General features: G+C 51.3%; 1 protein-coding gene across 2 annotated transcripts in view; it reads right to left on the reverse strand.

The window, feature by feature from the left end:
• Window positions 1-18,053, reverse strand: part of SH3PXD2B (SH3 and PX domains 2B) — a 122,735-nt gene that overhangs the window by 74,542 nt on the left and 30,140 nt on the right. For both annotated transcript variants that reach the window (XM_047788749.1, XM_047788831.1), the window contains exon 2: window positions 12,840-12,920. In XM_047788749.1, the coding sequence (XP_047644705.1) occupies window positions 12,840-12,920 (81 nt within the window). The remainder of the gene's footprint in view (window positions 1-12,839; window positions 12,921-18,053) is intronic.

Below are 18,053 nucleotides of genomic sequence, written 5' to 3' on the forward strand. Positions count from 1 at the left end.
GTCTCAGCCTTGGCGTGGCCGGCACCCTGAAGGACTGCCCACGGGGCTGGGGCTTTAGCTGTGATTTCCAGTCGGCCCCTCGTCTGTGCTGTGCAATGAAGAGGAAATGCTTAGTCCACCATCATTCAGCAGTGGGTGAGGCACAGGGGGCCTTGCTGGGAAGACAGGCTTCCCTTTTATTTTTTTCAGAGCCACACCCACGGTGTATGGAGGTTCCCAGGCTAGGGGTCGAATTGGAGCTATAGCCTCCAGCCTACACCACAGCCACAGCCACGCCAGATCTGAGCCGTGTCTGTGACCTACACCACAGCTCACGGCAATGCTGGATCCTTAACCCATGGAGCGAGGCCAGGGATTGAACCCGCAACTTCATGGATACTTGCTGGGTCTGTTACCACTATGCCACCATGGGAACTCCCAGGCTTTCCCTTTTTGAATTCAGGAGCTTTCAACGCTGGCATGGAATGAAAACTGGCTAAACCAGTGAATGCGCCTGAGTGAAATGTGGGGGGAGGGACAGCTTCAGCTGTCTGCCGAGTTCCTGATTAATAATATCCACATTACTAATATCAAATAATAGTAATCACCCTACGAACACTGATGTGACAGTTTACAGTTAACGGGCCTTCCCAGACGTGGTTTTATCTAACCTGCAAAATAATCCTGTGAAGTCAATGCACAACTCCATGAAACAGATGGAGAAACTGGGGAGCAGAGAGACACAGTGAACTGCTTGAGGTCACACAGCTAAGCCTTGGTCCAGCCAGATCAGGTATCTGACCTAAATCCCATTCTGTCCCCCGAGATCACTCTCTTAGGTGTCTTGGGAGTGCCATGTGAATGCAAAAAAAAAAAAAAAAATCAGCCTGAAACAAGGTAAGTTTTATTTTCCACACACAGGTGAACAGGATGCTTTTTTTTTTGAGGGTGGCACCCGCGGCATATGGAGGTTCCCAGGCTAGGGGTGGAATCAGAGGTGTAGCTGCCAGCCTACACCACAGCAACACCAGATCCAGGCCATGTCTGCAACCTACACCACAGCTCACGGCAAAGCCAGATCCTTAACCCACTGAGTGAGGCCAGGGATCGAACCCACAACCTTATGGTTCCTAGTTGGATTCGTTTCCGCTGAGCCACAATGGGTCTTTTTTCCTTCTCAGTTTTATTTGTGAAGACAATGCTGGAACACCATGCAGGGTAATTTGTTTTTTAAAGGTGCGTGCCAGTCATCCATCCACCATACTGTGCTCGCGTCGGCTCTCCCGGTTCCTGCGGAACCCCCATCTGAAGGTGTTCCCCAGCCCCTCGCTGTATTTCAGTCTTCCCTGGCATCTTCACTGCTCTGTCTTTGTAGGTTATGCTCACCCTTCGTCCTGATTTGCTCTCACCCAGACAAGCAGGACATAAAGAGCTGAAGGGTCTCCCCAAGTGTTATTTATTAATTTCAGGCAGCAGACCTGGGTTTAATGCTGCAAAGTCTAACCACAGGCATTCGCCCTGGGGACCAGACAGTCCTGGGGTTTCATCCCGATGCGTCCTCAGGCCAGCTGTGTGTCCTTGGCCAGAGACCTCGCCCAGTGAGTCGGCTTCACCATCTGCAGAACGAGGCATACAGCCTGCTGGGCAGGGTGGTTGTGTAAGTGAACACTGAATGTGAACTCTCTGGAGACACACTGGGGGCTCAGCAAGAAATGCCCCTTCCTTGCATGCTGCCCATAACGAATGCCATGCTGAGAATTATTAGGGGGTCATTTTCAGTATTTTAGGAGACTGCGTGCGGGTGTTTGTGTTAAGTATACCTAACATAAAATTGATCATTTCGCCCATTTTAAGTGCACAACTAAGGGTATTAAGTATATTCACATCACCACAATCCATCTCCAGAACCTCTCCATCATCCCAAACTGAAAATCTACATCCATTAGACACTACCTCCCCATTCCTCTCCCCCAGCCCTTGGCAACCACCATTCTACTGTCTATCTCTATAAATCTGACTATTCTAGGCACTGCATGTAAGTACTTGTCCTTTGGGTCTGGCTTATTTCACTCAAATTAATGTCTTCAAAGTTCACCTGTGTTGTAACCTATGTTGGAACTTCCTTCCTTTTCAAGGCTGAATAATATTCCATTACGAGGCTGCTTTCTTGTCTTTGTTTTATTTTGGCCACCCTGCAGAATATGAAATTCTTGGGCCAGGGATCAGATCCAAGCCACAGTTGTGACCTTCGCCGAGGCTGCAGCAGCGCTTAACCCACTGTCTTGCGCCAGGGATTGAACCTTCATCCTGGCGCTGGAGAGACACTGCCAATCCCATTGTGCCACGATGGGAACTCCGAGCCTGTGTTTTAGGTTGGCAAAACTCCTCTGACTATCCAGATTCCCTCAGTGGCCAGAGCTGGGCTTTCCAGCAGAACTTTCTATAATGATGGACATGTTATATGCTATTCCGGACACGAGCCACTAGCCCTGGATGGCTAGTGAGCACCTGAAATGTGGCTCCAGTGACTGAGGAACCGAACACTTTTTGTTTGTTTTTGCCACGCCTGTGGCATACAAAAGTTCTCAGGCCGGGCATCAAACCTACACCATAGCAGTGACAATGCCAAGTCCTTAACCACTAGGCCACCAGGGAACTCCTGAATGTTTTATTTCATTTTAAGCAACTTAAATTGAAATAGCCTCACGTGACTAGTGGTTACCACACTGGACAGCGCAGGGCTGGGCTATATAACACCCACGCTCCTCTTCTAGCCATATCTAGTTCTATTTCATTTTCTCTACCATCCTGTCCATGGTACCCGCAATCTACCCGACTGCCGTTCACGATTTTGCTTCTGTCTTAGTGTCTGGGTTCACAGGCCACAAGCTGCTCCGATCCCGGGAACCATCACACTTGGCACCCACAGGCTTTGAGGCAGGCACGGGCAGAATTCCAGATGCTCTGTGGGGACCCCCAGGCCCGGGCTGCCTGCAGCAGCAGGACCAGAGGCAGGCCAGGCAAAGTCCAACAGTTTCTCCCGGGAAACCTGACCGTCCACGCCTCTCCCCCCAGATAATAAAAGGAAGCAGCGCAGGGGGTGTGGAAGACGGGGAGCCGAGGAGGCAAGTGAGTCAGTTTAGGGGCTGGGAAGGGAGAGGGAGCCACGTCAAGCTGCCACATCACCAGGGGAACAAGAGAACACTCCATCAGCGGTTTTCTAGCCCCCAGCCTGCGGTGGAGGGAGAGGAGACAGGCTGTCCAAGGCAAATAGTGGGGAAGCTGGCGTGGAGGTCCACACGTGGTTCGTGTTAGCAGCAGTCTGGACCTGGAGGGGTTTCCTCCCTCAGTATGACAAAGGCCCCACGTCCCGGAAGAGCCAGAGCAGGGAGCCCAGAGGGGCCGGAGGAACTGCCACGGGCAGCGACAGGCTGGCAGGAGGCTACTCGATGCCAGAGCAGGACACGGCCACCTACCTGGGCTGCTCTAGCATATGTGGTGGGTTGCCTTTGGGGATTCTGTCCCCTTGATGCCCTGGTCTCCTGGCAGACATGCTCCTTGGACATGCTCCACGGCCCTCAGCCCCACTGCCCCTCCCCAGTCAGGGCAGCATTTTCTCAGCCCGACTCCCTCACTGGTCTACCCTCTGGCTGCCCTACCGTCTTGTCCCTGGTACGTGGTAGGCACTTGGAGTGTATGTGCGCAAAGGATGAATGAATCAGGGGATGAGCGAAAAAATGAAAACGTGGTTAACTGGTCTGGTCAGCCATTGTCTAGGAGAGGAGAAATTATGTTCCCGGCGGCAGCAACAGGACCTGGATTGGGCCTTAGATGCAACTGAACAAGACAGCCTTGCCTCTTTCTATTTTCCAAATAAAGACTGGCACTCAGCCCTCCATATCCTCAGGCACCAAATCCACAGATTCAACCCAAGGCAGATCGAAAATATTCAGGGGCCAAAAATTCCAGAAAGTTCCGAGAAAGCAGAACTTCAATCTGTCACAGCTGGCAACTATTTACATTGAATTTGCAGCCATTTATAGAGCATTTACATTGCATTAGGTATTAGAAGTCATCTAGACATGATTTAAAGTACACGGGAGGTTGTGCAGAGGCTATATGCAAATACGACACCATTTTATACCAGGGACGTGAGCATCCTTGGAGTCTGGTATCTGTCGGGGGGAGGGAGTGGTGTCGTCCTGGAACCAATTTCCCCACGGGTCGACGGTGCTGTGTGAACAGAGACAACTACCAGATTTTCTTAGTTCCAGACGACAGATGTGGCAATGGCTTTTCACATGGAAGGGAAAAATATTCCATCAGGTATGTACCACATGGAGGAGGCACACCCCAATTGCAGAACATAGTATCTGGCCAAAAGAGTGTGCCTGGGGGTCCAGCAGAGGCAGTATTTGGGTAAATACGGTTGGTGAAACCTAGGCCGAGAGTGGGCTGGGGGCTTGCTGAGGAGTCTTCTCAGCTGGGCAAGGCCTGCCCTGTGGGGCGCGGGAAGCGCTCCAGTTCTGCTCCTCCCACCCCTCCTCCCAGAAAAGACAGGAGACAACACTCCCTTCGCCTTGGCTTCTGCGGTGGAGCCTGGGGCGTCTGGGCAGACAGACCCAAGCTCATTAAGTGCCTCTGGGGCTGCCAGGCTCTCAAGGGGGACGAGTCAGTCCTAGCAACAGAAACTGGGAACAGACAAATGTTTGCTGTGTGACTTGGGACAGCCTCTCCCATCTCTGAATCTCAGCTCCCTTCTCCGGGGAAAAGCGAAGGAGCAGATCAAGATGCGGCCTCCGGCTCGCCTTCAGCTCTGTGATGCGCTGCGTTTGGGAGACAGAGGCCTCTGGAAGCCCCATGCGTAGAAGTAGTCCCTGTAGCATGAACTGGTCTTGCTTAAAGGACACAGGTGGGTCGTGCTTCTCTCAGAGCTTCCTGACAGGCAGAGTGACCTAGTTGGCTCCACGCTGTCCTCACCCGCTGCTGTCGGAAATCTGCAAGCTGCCCAGCTCACAGTCTTGCTCTCTCACGCCTCTGCACCTTTGCACACAGCTTCTGTGTAGAATGCCCTCCCGCATCCGGTGGGTGGGGCAACGCCTTACTCAAGGTCAAGACCCTGCTCAGATGTCACCTCTTTCAGGAAGCCAGCCCTGACTGAGTCCCCTGGCTCAGAGAGGGGTCCCTCTTTGAAGAACTGGGATCCAGCTCAGCAAATGTTTAACGGTGCCTTCAGGCTCCAGAGACGACCGTGACCCTTGGCCTGGGGGACGCAATGGACCAGTGGGAAAACTAGGGCAAAGTCACATGCCACAGGGTAGAGCAGACCCATCAACCATCCGAGGGCTGACCGTGAAGGGCTCGTGCTCTGCTCGGAGCAGCTCTCTGCAGGCTAGACTCTGCCTGCATCTCACAGGGAGGCACCAAATGGGCCTTCGAAGGGCAGCCATCTTTGACGGGCAAAGAACCCTCCCTAGGAGGCAAATCTGTCTCTGAGGAGGCAGATGGAAAGGCACTCCTGGACCTCCAGGAGGCAGGGGCATAGGCTTCAGACTCAGCCACCTGCGCCCGAAGCCCAGTCGTGCTGCTTTCTGGGCACCTGACTCTGCCTCTCTGAGCTTCCCCTCCCCCCATCTGTGACGTGGGCACAATACTGACGTCACGCGTGTCCGTGAGAACGAAAGAACTGGCGCAAAATGGGCATCAGGCACATTTCAGTAACAGTTGCCAATATTGTTGCAACGTTGCTCCATCCAACCACATTTCCCCTAGGGGCTGCCTTCAACTCTCCGGGCATTCGGGTCCCCCACCAGCGCCCTGCTCCGAGGTCAGCTCCCTCTGCCCCCCCTTTGATGGACACCCCAGAGCGGGCCCAGGTGAGAGGAGGAGGGAAGGTTCAGAGAGGCTGAGGGGCCTGCCCGAGGCCACACAGCCGGTCAGACAGAGGGCTGAGACCTGACAGCAGGTCTTCCCCCTCCAATCCCAGGGCTCTAATGCCTGCATCCTCATGTGAATGAGACGCGTGGCCAGATGGCAACAAGAGGTGGCGGGCACGACTACCAGCGCAAGGGAGTTGGGAAATCACATCGGAAGATGAACTGTCCAAAAGGGGACCTTCTCGCGGGGGACTGTCTCTTTTCCCACAGAGGAGCCTGACTCATGTGCCTTCCTTCTGCCCCAGCAGCCTCTCTGAAGGCTGTTTCCTCGGCCTGAGTGTCCTGCCCCCACCAGAGGGGACATTTATTGTTTTGTCACCTACAGGTTGTTTTCCCTTTTTTTTTGGCAGCATGTCTCTGAATTCCTCTGGGGGAATCTTCTGCTCTTCTGTGAGTCAGCAGACATAGTGTGCTGCTGATTCTCCTGCAGTTCCTGGGCTGACCCTGAATGATCCGGCCACTGACCCAAAACGAACCAGTGAGACTTTTGCTTAAACATTTTCTTTTCCCTGAAGTCACTGAGCTGATCTGTTGGATACAGCAGGAAGCTGTGGCTGCCACCACACCAGACAACACCCTGTCTGGCCAATAAGTGGAGGAAGGCAGGTCCTCATTGACACTGTGGCCCCTAGATCTAGCCATACCTGAAGCCAAGAACCCTTGGGCTTCTCAGTTTCATTTAGCTAATCAATGTCCTCTTTGAATAATCCATCTGGACTGAGTTTCTGTCATCTGTAACTAAAACAGTTCTGACTCAAACAAGATCTCATGGCCAGGAAGTGGCAGCATTTGGATCAAAGCCCAGGATCTTAACCACTCTATTAAACTGGCATCATCTTCTGCTCTAATCTTGCCAGTTCCTAGCAGCAACCCACACCCATCAATAATCCCAACAGTTGACATTTGCTCAGGACTTGACAGCCCAGAAACTCTCACACACATCATCACCTTTTTCCAACAAGAAACAGATAGACTTCACATATAAAATTCACCTCTTGAAAGTGTACAATTCAGTGGGTTTTAGTGTATTCTCAAGGTTGTAGAAGCGTGACCACTACCTGATGCCAGAACATTGTCATTCACCCCAAAAAGACACCAGACACTCAGTATCCATGAGCAGTCTCTCTCCTTTCTGCCCTCTCCCCCCGCCCCCCGCCCCTGGCAGCCACTAACCTCCTTTCTGTCTCTATGGATTTGCCTCTTCCGGACACGCATCATCACATTTAACTCCAAAAAAGCCTTGTGAACGGGCCACTAGTGAGAGGAATACTGGACAGGCAGAGTGGCTAAGACTGTGGACTCTGGTATCACCTACCCCACTTCAAGTCTTAGTTCTTTTTTTTTTTTTTTCCTTTTTCTTTCTTTTTCTTTTTAAGGTCTGTACCCACAGCATATGGAGGTTCCCAGGCTAGGGGTCTAATCGGAGCTGTAGCCGCCAGCCTATGCCACAGCTGCAGCAATGCCAGATTTGAGCCACGTCTGCAACCTACACCACAGCTCACAGCAATGCCGGATCCTTAACCCACGGAGCGAGGCCAGGGATGGAACCCGCAACCTCATGGGTCTGAGTCAGATTCGTTTCCACTGTGCCATGACGGGAACTCCTTCAAGGATTAGTTGTAAAGCTCAGGGGCTGTGTGATCTGGGGCAAAAGACTTAACCTTCCCGAGCCTGGGTTTTTTCCCTTTGATAAGCTTGAGATGGGGATTAAATGAGTCACTGCCTCTCAGTGTTGAGCAGCCAGGGCTCCAGGAATGCCAGCTGTTTCTATTATCTTCATTCCCGCCCCCGCCTGGCCCCCAGCCACTGATAAGGTAATCGGGCACAGAGGGGTTAAGGGCCATGCCCACCGCCACCCTGCACAGGGCCTGGGCCCCAAGTCTCCGGACTGAGTCCTCTGCTGTTTCCATTACACGCCGGCCTAGCTGTTCCTTCACGAAAGCTCAGCCCTCCCCACACTCTGAGCCAAGTTACTTCTGAAAAAACCGAGGCTACGTGCCAGACCATAAAGGAGAAAGGGGGGAATCGTGAAATCATCCGACTTGAGGGTGTTGCAGCCCCACACGGGCCGGCCTCCTTGCCTCGTCCTCCCGATCAGCCGACTCTGGCTGGTGGGTCCTGCCCTGACTTCTTTCAGCTTCCTCCTCTCGGGTGCGGGGCTGGGGGACAGGCCCTTTCCAGGACAGCAGGACCCTCTGGAATCCCAAGACTCTCCCACTCTAGCCATCCATTTGGGACTCTTTAGAGCTCGCTGACGCCCTGTCTGTGGATGATTCTGCTATAGGAGGGGAGTCCGAGGCAGCTGCTGATGTCACAGCAAAGCCCCAATTATTAATCATGCTCAGGGAGGAAGCCTTGTTTTTTGTTTTTTTGTTTTGTCTTTTGTCATTTTAGGGCCACACCCATGGCATATGGAGGTTCCCAGGCTAGGGGTTGAATCAGGTCTGTAGCCACCAGCCTATACCACAGCCCCAGTAATATTGGATCCTTAACCCACTGAGCAAGGCCAGGGATCGAACCTATGTCCTCATGGATACCAGTCAGATTCGTTTCCACTGAACCACGACAGGAACTCCTTTTTTTGTTTTTTGTTTTTTTCGTTTTGTTTGGTTTTGGGGAGCCTTGCTTTTAAGTCCTAGTAGAAATAAGAAAGTTGAGCCAGAACAGGAGAGTGGAGGGAAGGCAGGCTCTGGGCCAGGGAGCCCCGGGATCCAACCGTGGCTCCAACGTTCCCAAACAACATCACTGTGGGCAAGTCCCATCTGAGCAGAGGGGCAACAGATGACAGCTAATGTGCTCATTGAACTGTCACAACAGATGGGATGAAAGCGCTTCCATTCTTAATATGCAGCCAGGGAAAGAGAGTCAGAAACTTGGTGTCAGAGGTGACACCAAGTGGAGACCCAAAAAGGCAAAGCGGAGATGTGGACTCAGGTCTGTCTAACCCCAGAAGTCAAGGTCTGAAGCCCTGGGTTAGAACAGGGAACTCGGTCACAGTCAAGTTCCTTATACACTGGCCCTCGGGCCACAGAAGGGCAGCAGTGAACATTACCATAGGAGCCGCCAGGGCCTCCCCCCACCCTCTTCTCACCACGGAACCTCCTCCTCCAAACGACACAGCCCCATCAGCCCCCTTCTCTGGCCACAGCTGGCAGGCTTGGGGTGGGGGTGGGGAGACTGACCCAGGATGCTGACAGTCAGATGCTGTGTCCCAGGGACTGGAATTGGCACCAGGGCCTCGACACAAGAAAGGGAACCTCAACTTGGGGCTGAAGGTGCTGTTTAGGGGATACAGGCCAAAGGGCCAGTGGAAGAAGCTGGTCCAGAAAGGCTGATGGGAAAAGGAAGCAGGCTTGATGCGAGATCCTGCAGCCACATGACACACGGCCAGGGAGCTGCCGGGCCTCCTGAGGGCCCTTCTGTTGCTGGTTCTGGGCCCCTGTGAGGCCAGCTGCTCTCCCAGCTCTGGGACCCACAGGGCACACTTTCATCTTCTCATCAACCCACCCCTTCTCCCTGCTAAGCTAGCTGAGTGGGAGACTGCTCTGTGGGTGCCAGCAATATCCCTAGGCGAGCGATCACCCATGTCACTCATCTCAGCCCCCTTTGTTCCCTCCTGGAGGTGTCAGGCAGGCAGGAAGCCTTCGAAAGCAAAATACAAGTAGCCCCCGATGCAAACCCTCAATGCACAAAAGTTAGTCTAGCAACTCGTAAAAAGTTCACCCAACATCTAGTCCTGAAAGGCCTGCTATGATGGATCTGCATGAGTCACCCCTGCATCTGGGAAACGGTGTGGATCTCGTCATTCTCACACAGGACCTGCCTCCGCTCGGTTCAGAGGTGTTGGGTACTATCTGTATCATCTTCCCTGCCTTTCTCCCCAGGGTCAGCCCATCTCCTGCTTATGCTGGCTCCTCCCAAGTCCATTTGTAGGTGGTAACCTAGCCTCTTTCATGTAGAGCCTCTTGTGTCCTGACATTTCTGTATAAGTTTGCTGCTGACCAGAAGGAAACTCTCACTTGTATATGATACTGTTGGTTTTGTGGCACAGAGAACACAAACCGTTAACAATGAGTTCATTACATCTTAAGTAATTAGGTCACTGGCGTCAGTTGCGCTCTGTTCTGCGATGACACTTGGCAGTTGGTAATGGAGGCATTTGAGACTGTTGAGTGATACTGGGGAACTCGGTTCGGAACACAGCATCATCTCCCACTCCCTTTAAAATACTGGAACACAGGCTCTGAAAATTCTGTATTTGACATTTTCCTTCTTGCTTGCTTGCTTTTTTTGGGTCGTTTTAGGCCCGCACCTGCAGCATATGGAGGTTCCTAGGGTAAGTAAGGGTTGAATTGGAGCTGCAGCTGTTGGCCCATGCCACAGCCACACCAGATCTGAGCTGCACCCAGGACCTACACCACAGCTCATGGCAACACTGGATCCTAAACCCACTGCGCGAGGTGAGAGGTTGAGCCTGCATCTTCGTGGATACCGGATGAGTTCTTAACCCATTGAGCTGCAATGGGAACTCCATTTGCCATTTTCAGGAACAAATTAGGTGGGCCCAACCAAGGATGCCTGTGGTTAACATCACCTAACCTTCCGGGAGAAAAGGAGAGGTGCAAAGACAGGCTGGTGGGAGGGGCCAGGGGCTGTCTTCTAAGGGTCCCACAACGCCTTCTCCACATCTCATCACAGCTATTCTCACCAGTCTCTGCCCCCATCCCTCTGGCTCAGAGGCGGAGTAGGAACCAGATAAGCCCAAAGGCCATCACATTCCTCAATACTGACTGGCTTAGAGATAAGCCTGTGAAACACAGCACTGTTTGCTAGGACTTCTGTGAAGTGACCTTTCACTTTGTTTTGCTGAATGGGAGCCCAGAGCATTGTGCAACCACGTGGGATCTGAGGATAAAGCCAACACCAGGGGGCTGGGAATGCACATCAAGAGGAAGAAGCTGGGTGAGAGGACACAGTGGAAAACCCTGGATCAAGCTGCACCTGAAGCCCAGAGTTTCCTTCTTCCAGTTCATTCTGTTACGCCAGCTCCCTAAATCCCCCTGTTTACTCTGGCTGGTTTGAGCTGGGTTTCTTTCACCTAAAACCAAAGCATCCAACTGGTGCACAGAGGAGACGAATACAGTCATCTCAGGATGAGGCCTTATGTTGACCAGGAGGTGATGTGAGCCTCTCGACACATGTCAAGGAAGAAAGCTGGGCAAGTTCCTATCTTCTCCTGAGGGTTGTGTTTTCTAAAGAACTGTGTTATGTCATATCAGGAGTTCCCGTCGTGGCTCTGTGGTTAACAAATCCGACTAGGAACCGTGAGGTTGCAGGTTCGATCCCTGGCCTTGCTCAGTGGGTTAAGGATCTGGCATTGCCATGAGCTGTGGTATAGGTCGCAGATGCGGCTCGGATCTGGCAGTGCTGTGGCTGTGGCATAGGCTGGTGGCTACAGCTCCGATTAGACCCGTAGCCTGGGAACCTCCATATGCCATGGGAGTGGCCCTAGAAAAGGCAAAAAAAAAAAAAAAAAAGACAGAACTTTGTTATGTCATATCAGGTACTCTGACTTCTCATACAGACAATTCCTTTGAGGTGCTGGCCTTGGTGACAGCAGGATGATGCTAGGGACCTGCAGGTTAGAGCTTTTTACCCCATTGGGGATGGGTTTACATGGAGCTGTCCACGCAGGCTCCCTGTGAGATTTGAGGCACTCCGGGTGGTTATAAATTCCTTCCTTCTTTCATTGGCTCATGCGTTTGCTTATTCATTTGTTCACCAAACACGGACAGGATGAAAAACAGCGCCCTTGAATGAAACATGAAGGAGAGAGAGGATAATGAAGAGGTGGTTCCTGCCCCCAAGAGTCACAGCTTAGAAGGGGAGGGAGACAGACAGACAGCGTCACCAGGGTGGGGACGGAGGGATGCAGAGCTGTCGAGGTGCAGGTGAGGTGGCCCTCACTGCCCGGGGGAAATGGAGTCAGGCCCGGCTTGTCCGGGGCCGAGAGGAATCACGGGAGCCACGCGGGGCTGGAGGGACAGGTGTTCCAGGTGAGGACGAAACGAAAAGGCCTCTGAGGACAGGGCGAGCGTGGTGCCCTCGGAGCACAGCAGGCATTTTAGGAGCTGAGCGAGGAGCCCTGACGGGGAGAAGAGGCCAAGGTGAGGCAACAGACGGGGGTCTTTCTTGAGAGCAGAATGGCTCCATGAGGTCTAAACACACTTAACAACGGAATTGACCAGCAAACGCGATTATACAAGTTCAAGATCTGCACCCCAAAGCCGAACAGAAATGATTTCCAGATTAGCCTTCATTCTAGAGCAGTCAGTAAGAGCCTTTCTTTCCCTTGGAACAGACTGAATATCAAAGCAAAAAGCAACGCAGCACATGAATGATGTCCCCCAAATAATAGACGCCTTTTTTTTTTTTTCAAGTATGTAACGCTCCACAAGATTGTGTGTTATCCCTGCACAGGGCCAGGTTAATCTTCCCTATATTGCTCCAATTTTATTTTTATTTTTTTTATGTTTTTGCCTTTGGGGGCTGCACCTGTGGCCTATGGCGGTTCCCAGGCTAGGGGTCAAACTGGAGCTGCAGCTGTCGTCCTCCGCCACAGCCACAGCCATGCCAGATCCAAGCCACACCTGCAACCTATGCCACAGCTCACAGCCACGCCGGATCCTTAATCCACTGAGAGAGGCCAGGGATCGAACCCGCATCTTCATGGATGCTAGTCAGGTTCGTTACTGCTGAGACACAGCGGGAACTCCCTGGGCGTCCTTTTTAAGCCTAAGAAATAAAAAAGAACACTGTGCGTCCACTGTGAGGGAGGGTGTAGGCTCTGAGGTCAAAACAGAAAGTTAAGGCCAAATAAACTCTTTCCCACCCAGCAGCTCACTGGAGACGCCAAATCCTTACCTGGAGGTCAAAGAATTTGCTGTAGCGCCGATAGATGGCCTCGGTGGAGCCGCTGGACCACGTGACCCGGATGATGTAGACCTGGAGAGAGGGATGGAGAAGACAGGCGTTAACTCCAAGGGGACCTAGACGTCTCCAGGACTCGAGCGCAGAGTGGCTCAGAGTCCGAAAGGGCTGGGCTTGAATCTCAGCTCTGCCCCCGACCAGCTGTGTGACTCTGGACAGGCTCCTTGCCCTCCCTGAGCCTGAGCTTCCTTTTCACTACAGGGGCCATCACACCCCCACCTCGGAGAGCTGGGCAGAGGATTGCAGGCAATCAAGGATGGGAATGTGTTGATGCCCTGCTCATCTCAGGAGATGCTATTATCTGCAGGATTTCTTGCTCCCCACTCAATTTAGTGGCCACAGGGCTGGCCATTTTGTCAGTGTCATTCTTTTTTTTTTTTGTCTTTTCTAGGGCCGCACCCATGGTATATGGAGGTTCCCAGACTACGGGTTTAATTAGAGCTGTAGCCACCAGCCTGCGCCACAGCCACAACAATGCAGGATCCAAGCCACATCTGCAACCTACACCACAGCTCATGGCAATGCCGGATCTGTAACCCACTGAGCAACCAGGGATCAAACCTGCAACCTCATGGTTCCTAGTTGGATTCGCTAACCACTGAGCCACAACGGGAATGCCTGTCAGTGTCCTTCTTAAAGCTTTGACTTTTGTCAGGAGTCAAGGCCACCTGCAGCTCTTAGCTCTCTCGTATTTCTCATAAGTGAAGCCATCATACCACTTCCTCCAATTAGGGCCCGAGTTCAGTCATCTTCTCCCTCTGAGTGACAGTGTCCCCATCTCTAAGCTGAACTAACAGCACCTCTTTCTGCGGTCTCCCAGGATGCCATGAGGATCTGAGAAGACCGACAATGGGAAACTACTTTATAAAACACAGGGCTGGAGTTCCCTGGTGGCCTAGTGGTTAAGGATCTGGTTGTCACTGCTGTGGCTCCAGTCACTGCTGTAGTGCAGCTTTGATCCCTGGTTCAGGAACTTTTGCATGCCGTGGATACGGCCAAAACAAACAAGCAGAACACCACAGGGCCACGTCTCCGACCTCTGTCATAAGTCACGGCGCACACAGAAAATGATACATTGATGACAAGTTCGGACAAACCGAGGTGGCAGCAGGAGGTCAGAGCCTCTTGGCTGGGGACTCTGGTGGCCATAGACACCACCTGGGCACTGAAGGGATCAGCGCACCCACTCCTGCCTTGCACAACTGATCTGTAGTTACAGGATAATTCTTTTTTTTTTTTTGTCTTTTCCTAGGGCCACTCCCATGGCATATGGAGGTTCCCAGGCTAGGGGTCTAATCGGAGCTGTAGCCGCCGGCCTACGCCAGAGCCACAGCAACGTGGGATCTGAGCCGTGTCTGCGACCTACACCACAGCTCACAGCAATGCCGGATCCTATAACCCACTGAGCAAGGCCAGGGATCGAACCCACAACCTCATGGTTCTAGTCGGATTCCCTAACCACTGAACCACGATGGGAACTCCTATAGGGTTATTCTGACACTTAAAACATACATTGTGAAAGCTGTTTGGAAACAGGAAATGCTGTACAGATGCGAGGGGCCAGGTATTATTAGAGGCCAGGGGAGCACAGGCAGGGTAGGAAACATGCATAACTGAAGATAAATACGGGCAATGCATACCTGTTATTTTTTTGCCCAGTAATGATTAACCTTTCTTTCAACCAAAATGCCCTGACTTTGCTCCTGGGAACCTCTTTCTCCACCTCAACAGCATCCCTCAGAAGCCATGGGGGGTACTGCTGTCAGCGGTGATTGGTTGAGGAGGAAGCACAAGACCTGGGCCAGGCCAATCAGAACCCATAGGAGTAAGCCCTGAGAAAGACAAGCTCTCTTTTCTTTGAGGTTGCCAGGCTGTTGGGATGTGGACCCAGAGCTGCTGGGGACCGTCTCATCATCACTTGGGAGGAACCTGCCTGAGAATGAGGCCAAGATCAGTAGATGCCTGAGGACACAGTCTGACCCTTAGGTTGAACTCTGCCAGTAGAATCAGTCTCCTCCTGGTCTGTCCAGTTTCCTGAGCTGGTATCTTGGGCCACTCCCACACTCCGGGGTTATTTTTGAAGCCAGTTTAAGTTGGGCCTCTGACACATGTAATTTAGGTTTGACTGATGCAGGAAGGGGGGCAGGAGAAAGAGCTCTGGAGCCTGAAGTCATCATGTACCTTGACGGAGATGCAGATTTAGACAGTAGGAGAGGAAGGAAGAGACCGTGGGTGGCAGGAGATGATGGGGGAGCAAAGACCAGCTCAGGGAGTGTGGGGACTGCGTGCACCTGGCAGTGGTTTCCAAAGGGGTTTTAGACAGTCTCTTTCCAAATGAATCCTTTTAGGATATTTTCACGCAAAACAAAAAAGGAGGAGCAGTTATGGGGGCCCGGGGTCAGGGCCCCCACTGCAAACACCAAGGACTTATGGGGAAGGTTCTCCAAGTGAGATGAAATGAAAAAGAAAAGGCAATGGAACCATAAAAGACCCAGAATTGCCAAGGAATCCTGAGGTGGCGGGGGGGGGGTAGGGGGTGGGGATGGGGAGAGAAAAAAGAAGCAGGAGGCATAACTTTCCCAGACTTCAAACAATATTACAAAACTACAGGAGTCAAAACAGTGTGGTACTGGTACAAAACCAGACATACAGATGGATGGAACAGAATAGAGAGCCCAGAAATAAACCCAGACACCTACAGTCAATTAATCTTCAACGAAGGAGACCAGAATATAAAATGGGAAAAAGACAGTCTCTTCGGCAATTGGTGCTGGGAAAACTGGACGGCTGCATGTAAATCAATGACATTAGAACACACTTTCACACCATGTACAAAAATAACTTCAAAATGGCTTAAAGACTTAAACCTAAGACATGTTAAAGTCTCAGAAGAGATAAAACTCCATAAAACTCCTAGAAGAGAACACAGGCAAAACACTCTGTGGCATCAACTGTACAGATGTTTTCTTAGGCCAGTCTGCCAAGGCAATAATAGAAATAAAACCAAAAATAAACAAATGGGACCTAATCAAACATATAAGCTTTTGCACAGCAAAGGAAACCATAAAAAAAAAAAAAAAAAGACAACTTACAGAATTGGAGAAAATAGTTTCAAATGATGCAACCGACAAGGGCTTAATCTCCAAAATATACAAATAACCCATACAAGTCAACAGCAAAAAAAACCAAACGACGCAACTGAAAAATGAACAGTGGGCCTGAATAGACATTTCTCCAAAAAAGACATACGGATGGCCAACAGGCACATGAGAAAATGTTCGCCATCACTAATTATTAGAGAAATGCAAATCAAAACTACAATGAGGTACCATCCCACACAGGTTAAAAGTACACCTACATCATTATTAAGTCTACAAATAACAAATGCTGGAGAGGGTGTGGAGAAAAGGGAACCCTCCTGCACTGTTGGTGGGAATGGAAACTGGTATAACCACTATGGAAAACAGTATGGAGGTTCCTCAGAAAACTAAATATAGAACTACCACGTGATCCAGCAACCCCACTCCTGGGCATATATCTGGACAAAACCACAATGCAAAAAGATATATGCACCCGTATGCTTACAGCAGCACTATTCACAAAAGCCAAGACATGGAAACAACCCAAATGTCCATCGACAGATGAATGGATGAAGGTGTGGTACATACACACAATGGAAGAGTACTCAGCCATGTGAAAGAATGAAATAACGCCATTCACAGCAGCGTGGAGGCAACTAGATTCTCATCCTAAGTGAAATGAGTCAGAAAGAGAAAGACAAATACCATATGATATCCCTTATACGTGGAATCTAAAATACGGCACGGATGAACCTATCTACAGAACAGAAACAGACTCACTGACATGGGGAACAGACTTGTGGTTGCCAAGGGGGAGAAGGAAGGGAGTGGGATGGACTGGGAGTTTGGGGTTAGTAGATGCCAACTATCACATTTAGAACGGACAGATGGCAAGATCGTACTGTACAGCATAGGGAAGCTCTATCTAATCTCCTAGGACAGACCATGATGGAAAATAATATACATTAAAAAAAGAACCTATATATATGTGTGACTGAGTCACTTTGCTATACAGCAGAAATTGGCACAACACTGTAAATCAACTATACTTTCATTTAAAAAATGATAAATTTAACAAAAATGGAAAGACCAATCGGGACAAGACGGCAGGTGCCCTTGAAGGCCCGGTTAAGGGGTTTACCAGGAACCACCCCTCTAAATCCCACAGGGATTTCGTTTCAGGGAAGCCTGGCAGGGAGGAAGGAACGTAGGCTGTAGACTCCCAGCGCCCCTTCCCTACAGTCAGGGCTGTAGGACCCCACAGCCGGCAGTGGGAACGTGCGAGGCGGGTGGTAGGGGTGGGTGTCCTTGGGAGGGAGGCCCAGCTGAGGAGGCAACCTTTCCACGGAGACCAGGAGGATAAGGAGCTGGCTGGGAGAGGAGCTGAGGAAAGCGTATTCCAGGCAGAAAGAAAAGTGCAAATGAAGACGTGCAGGCTGGAGAATGCTTGGCACGTCTGAGGGACGGGAAGGACATTACGGCAGGACAGAGCTGGGGCAGGGGACGTGGCCGGGAGGCAGAGAGCAGCTGCATCGCGAGGGGCTTAGAGGGCGTGCAGGCTACACTGAGGGATTTTATTCTACTGAAGTTTCCAGGGGTGGCGGGGGCGGGGGGATTGGTGGCGTGTGACATAACTTAATTTGTGATTTTAAGAAGATATCCATATAGGAGATCCCGTCATGGCGAAGCGGAAACGAATCCGACTAGGAACCATGAGGTTGCAGGTTTGATCCCTGGCCTGGCTCAGTGGGTTAAGGATTTGGCATTGCCCTGAGCTGTGGTGTAGGTCACAGACGCGGCTCGGATCCTGTGTTGCTGTGGTTGTGGCATAGGCCAGCGGCAACAGCTCCGATTAGACCCCTAGCCTGGGAACCTCCATATGCCGTGGGTGCAGACCTTAAAAAGGACAAAAGATAAAAAAAAAAAAAAAGATATCCACACACACACATACATATATATACATATATATATACACACACAGCTCTGGCTGCTGTGTGGAAAATGGTTTGGAAAAGGGGCAGGGAACTAGTAAGGAGGCTTTTTCCCAACTGAAAGGGACCACAGAACT

This window comes from Phacochoerus africanus, chromosome 1 (assembly GCF_016906955.1).
Source record: "Phacochoerus africanus isolate WHEZ1 chromosome 1, ROS_Pafr_v1, whole genome shotgun sequence".
NCBI lineage: Eukaryota > Metazoa > Chordata > Mammalia > Artiodactyla > Suidae > Phacochoerus > Phacochoerus africanus.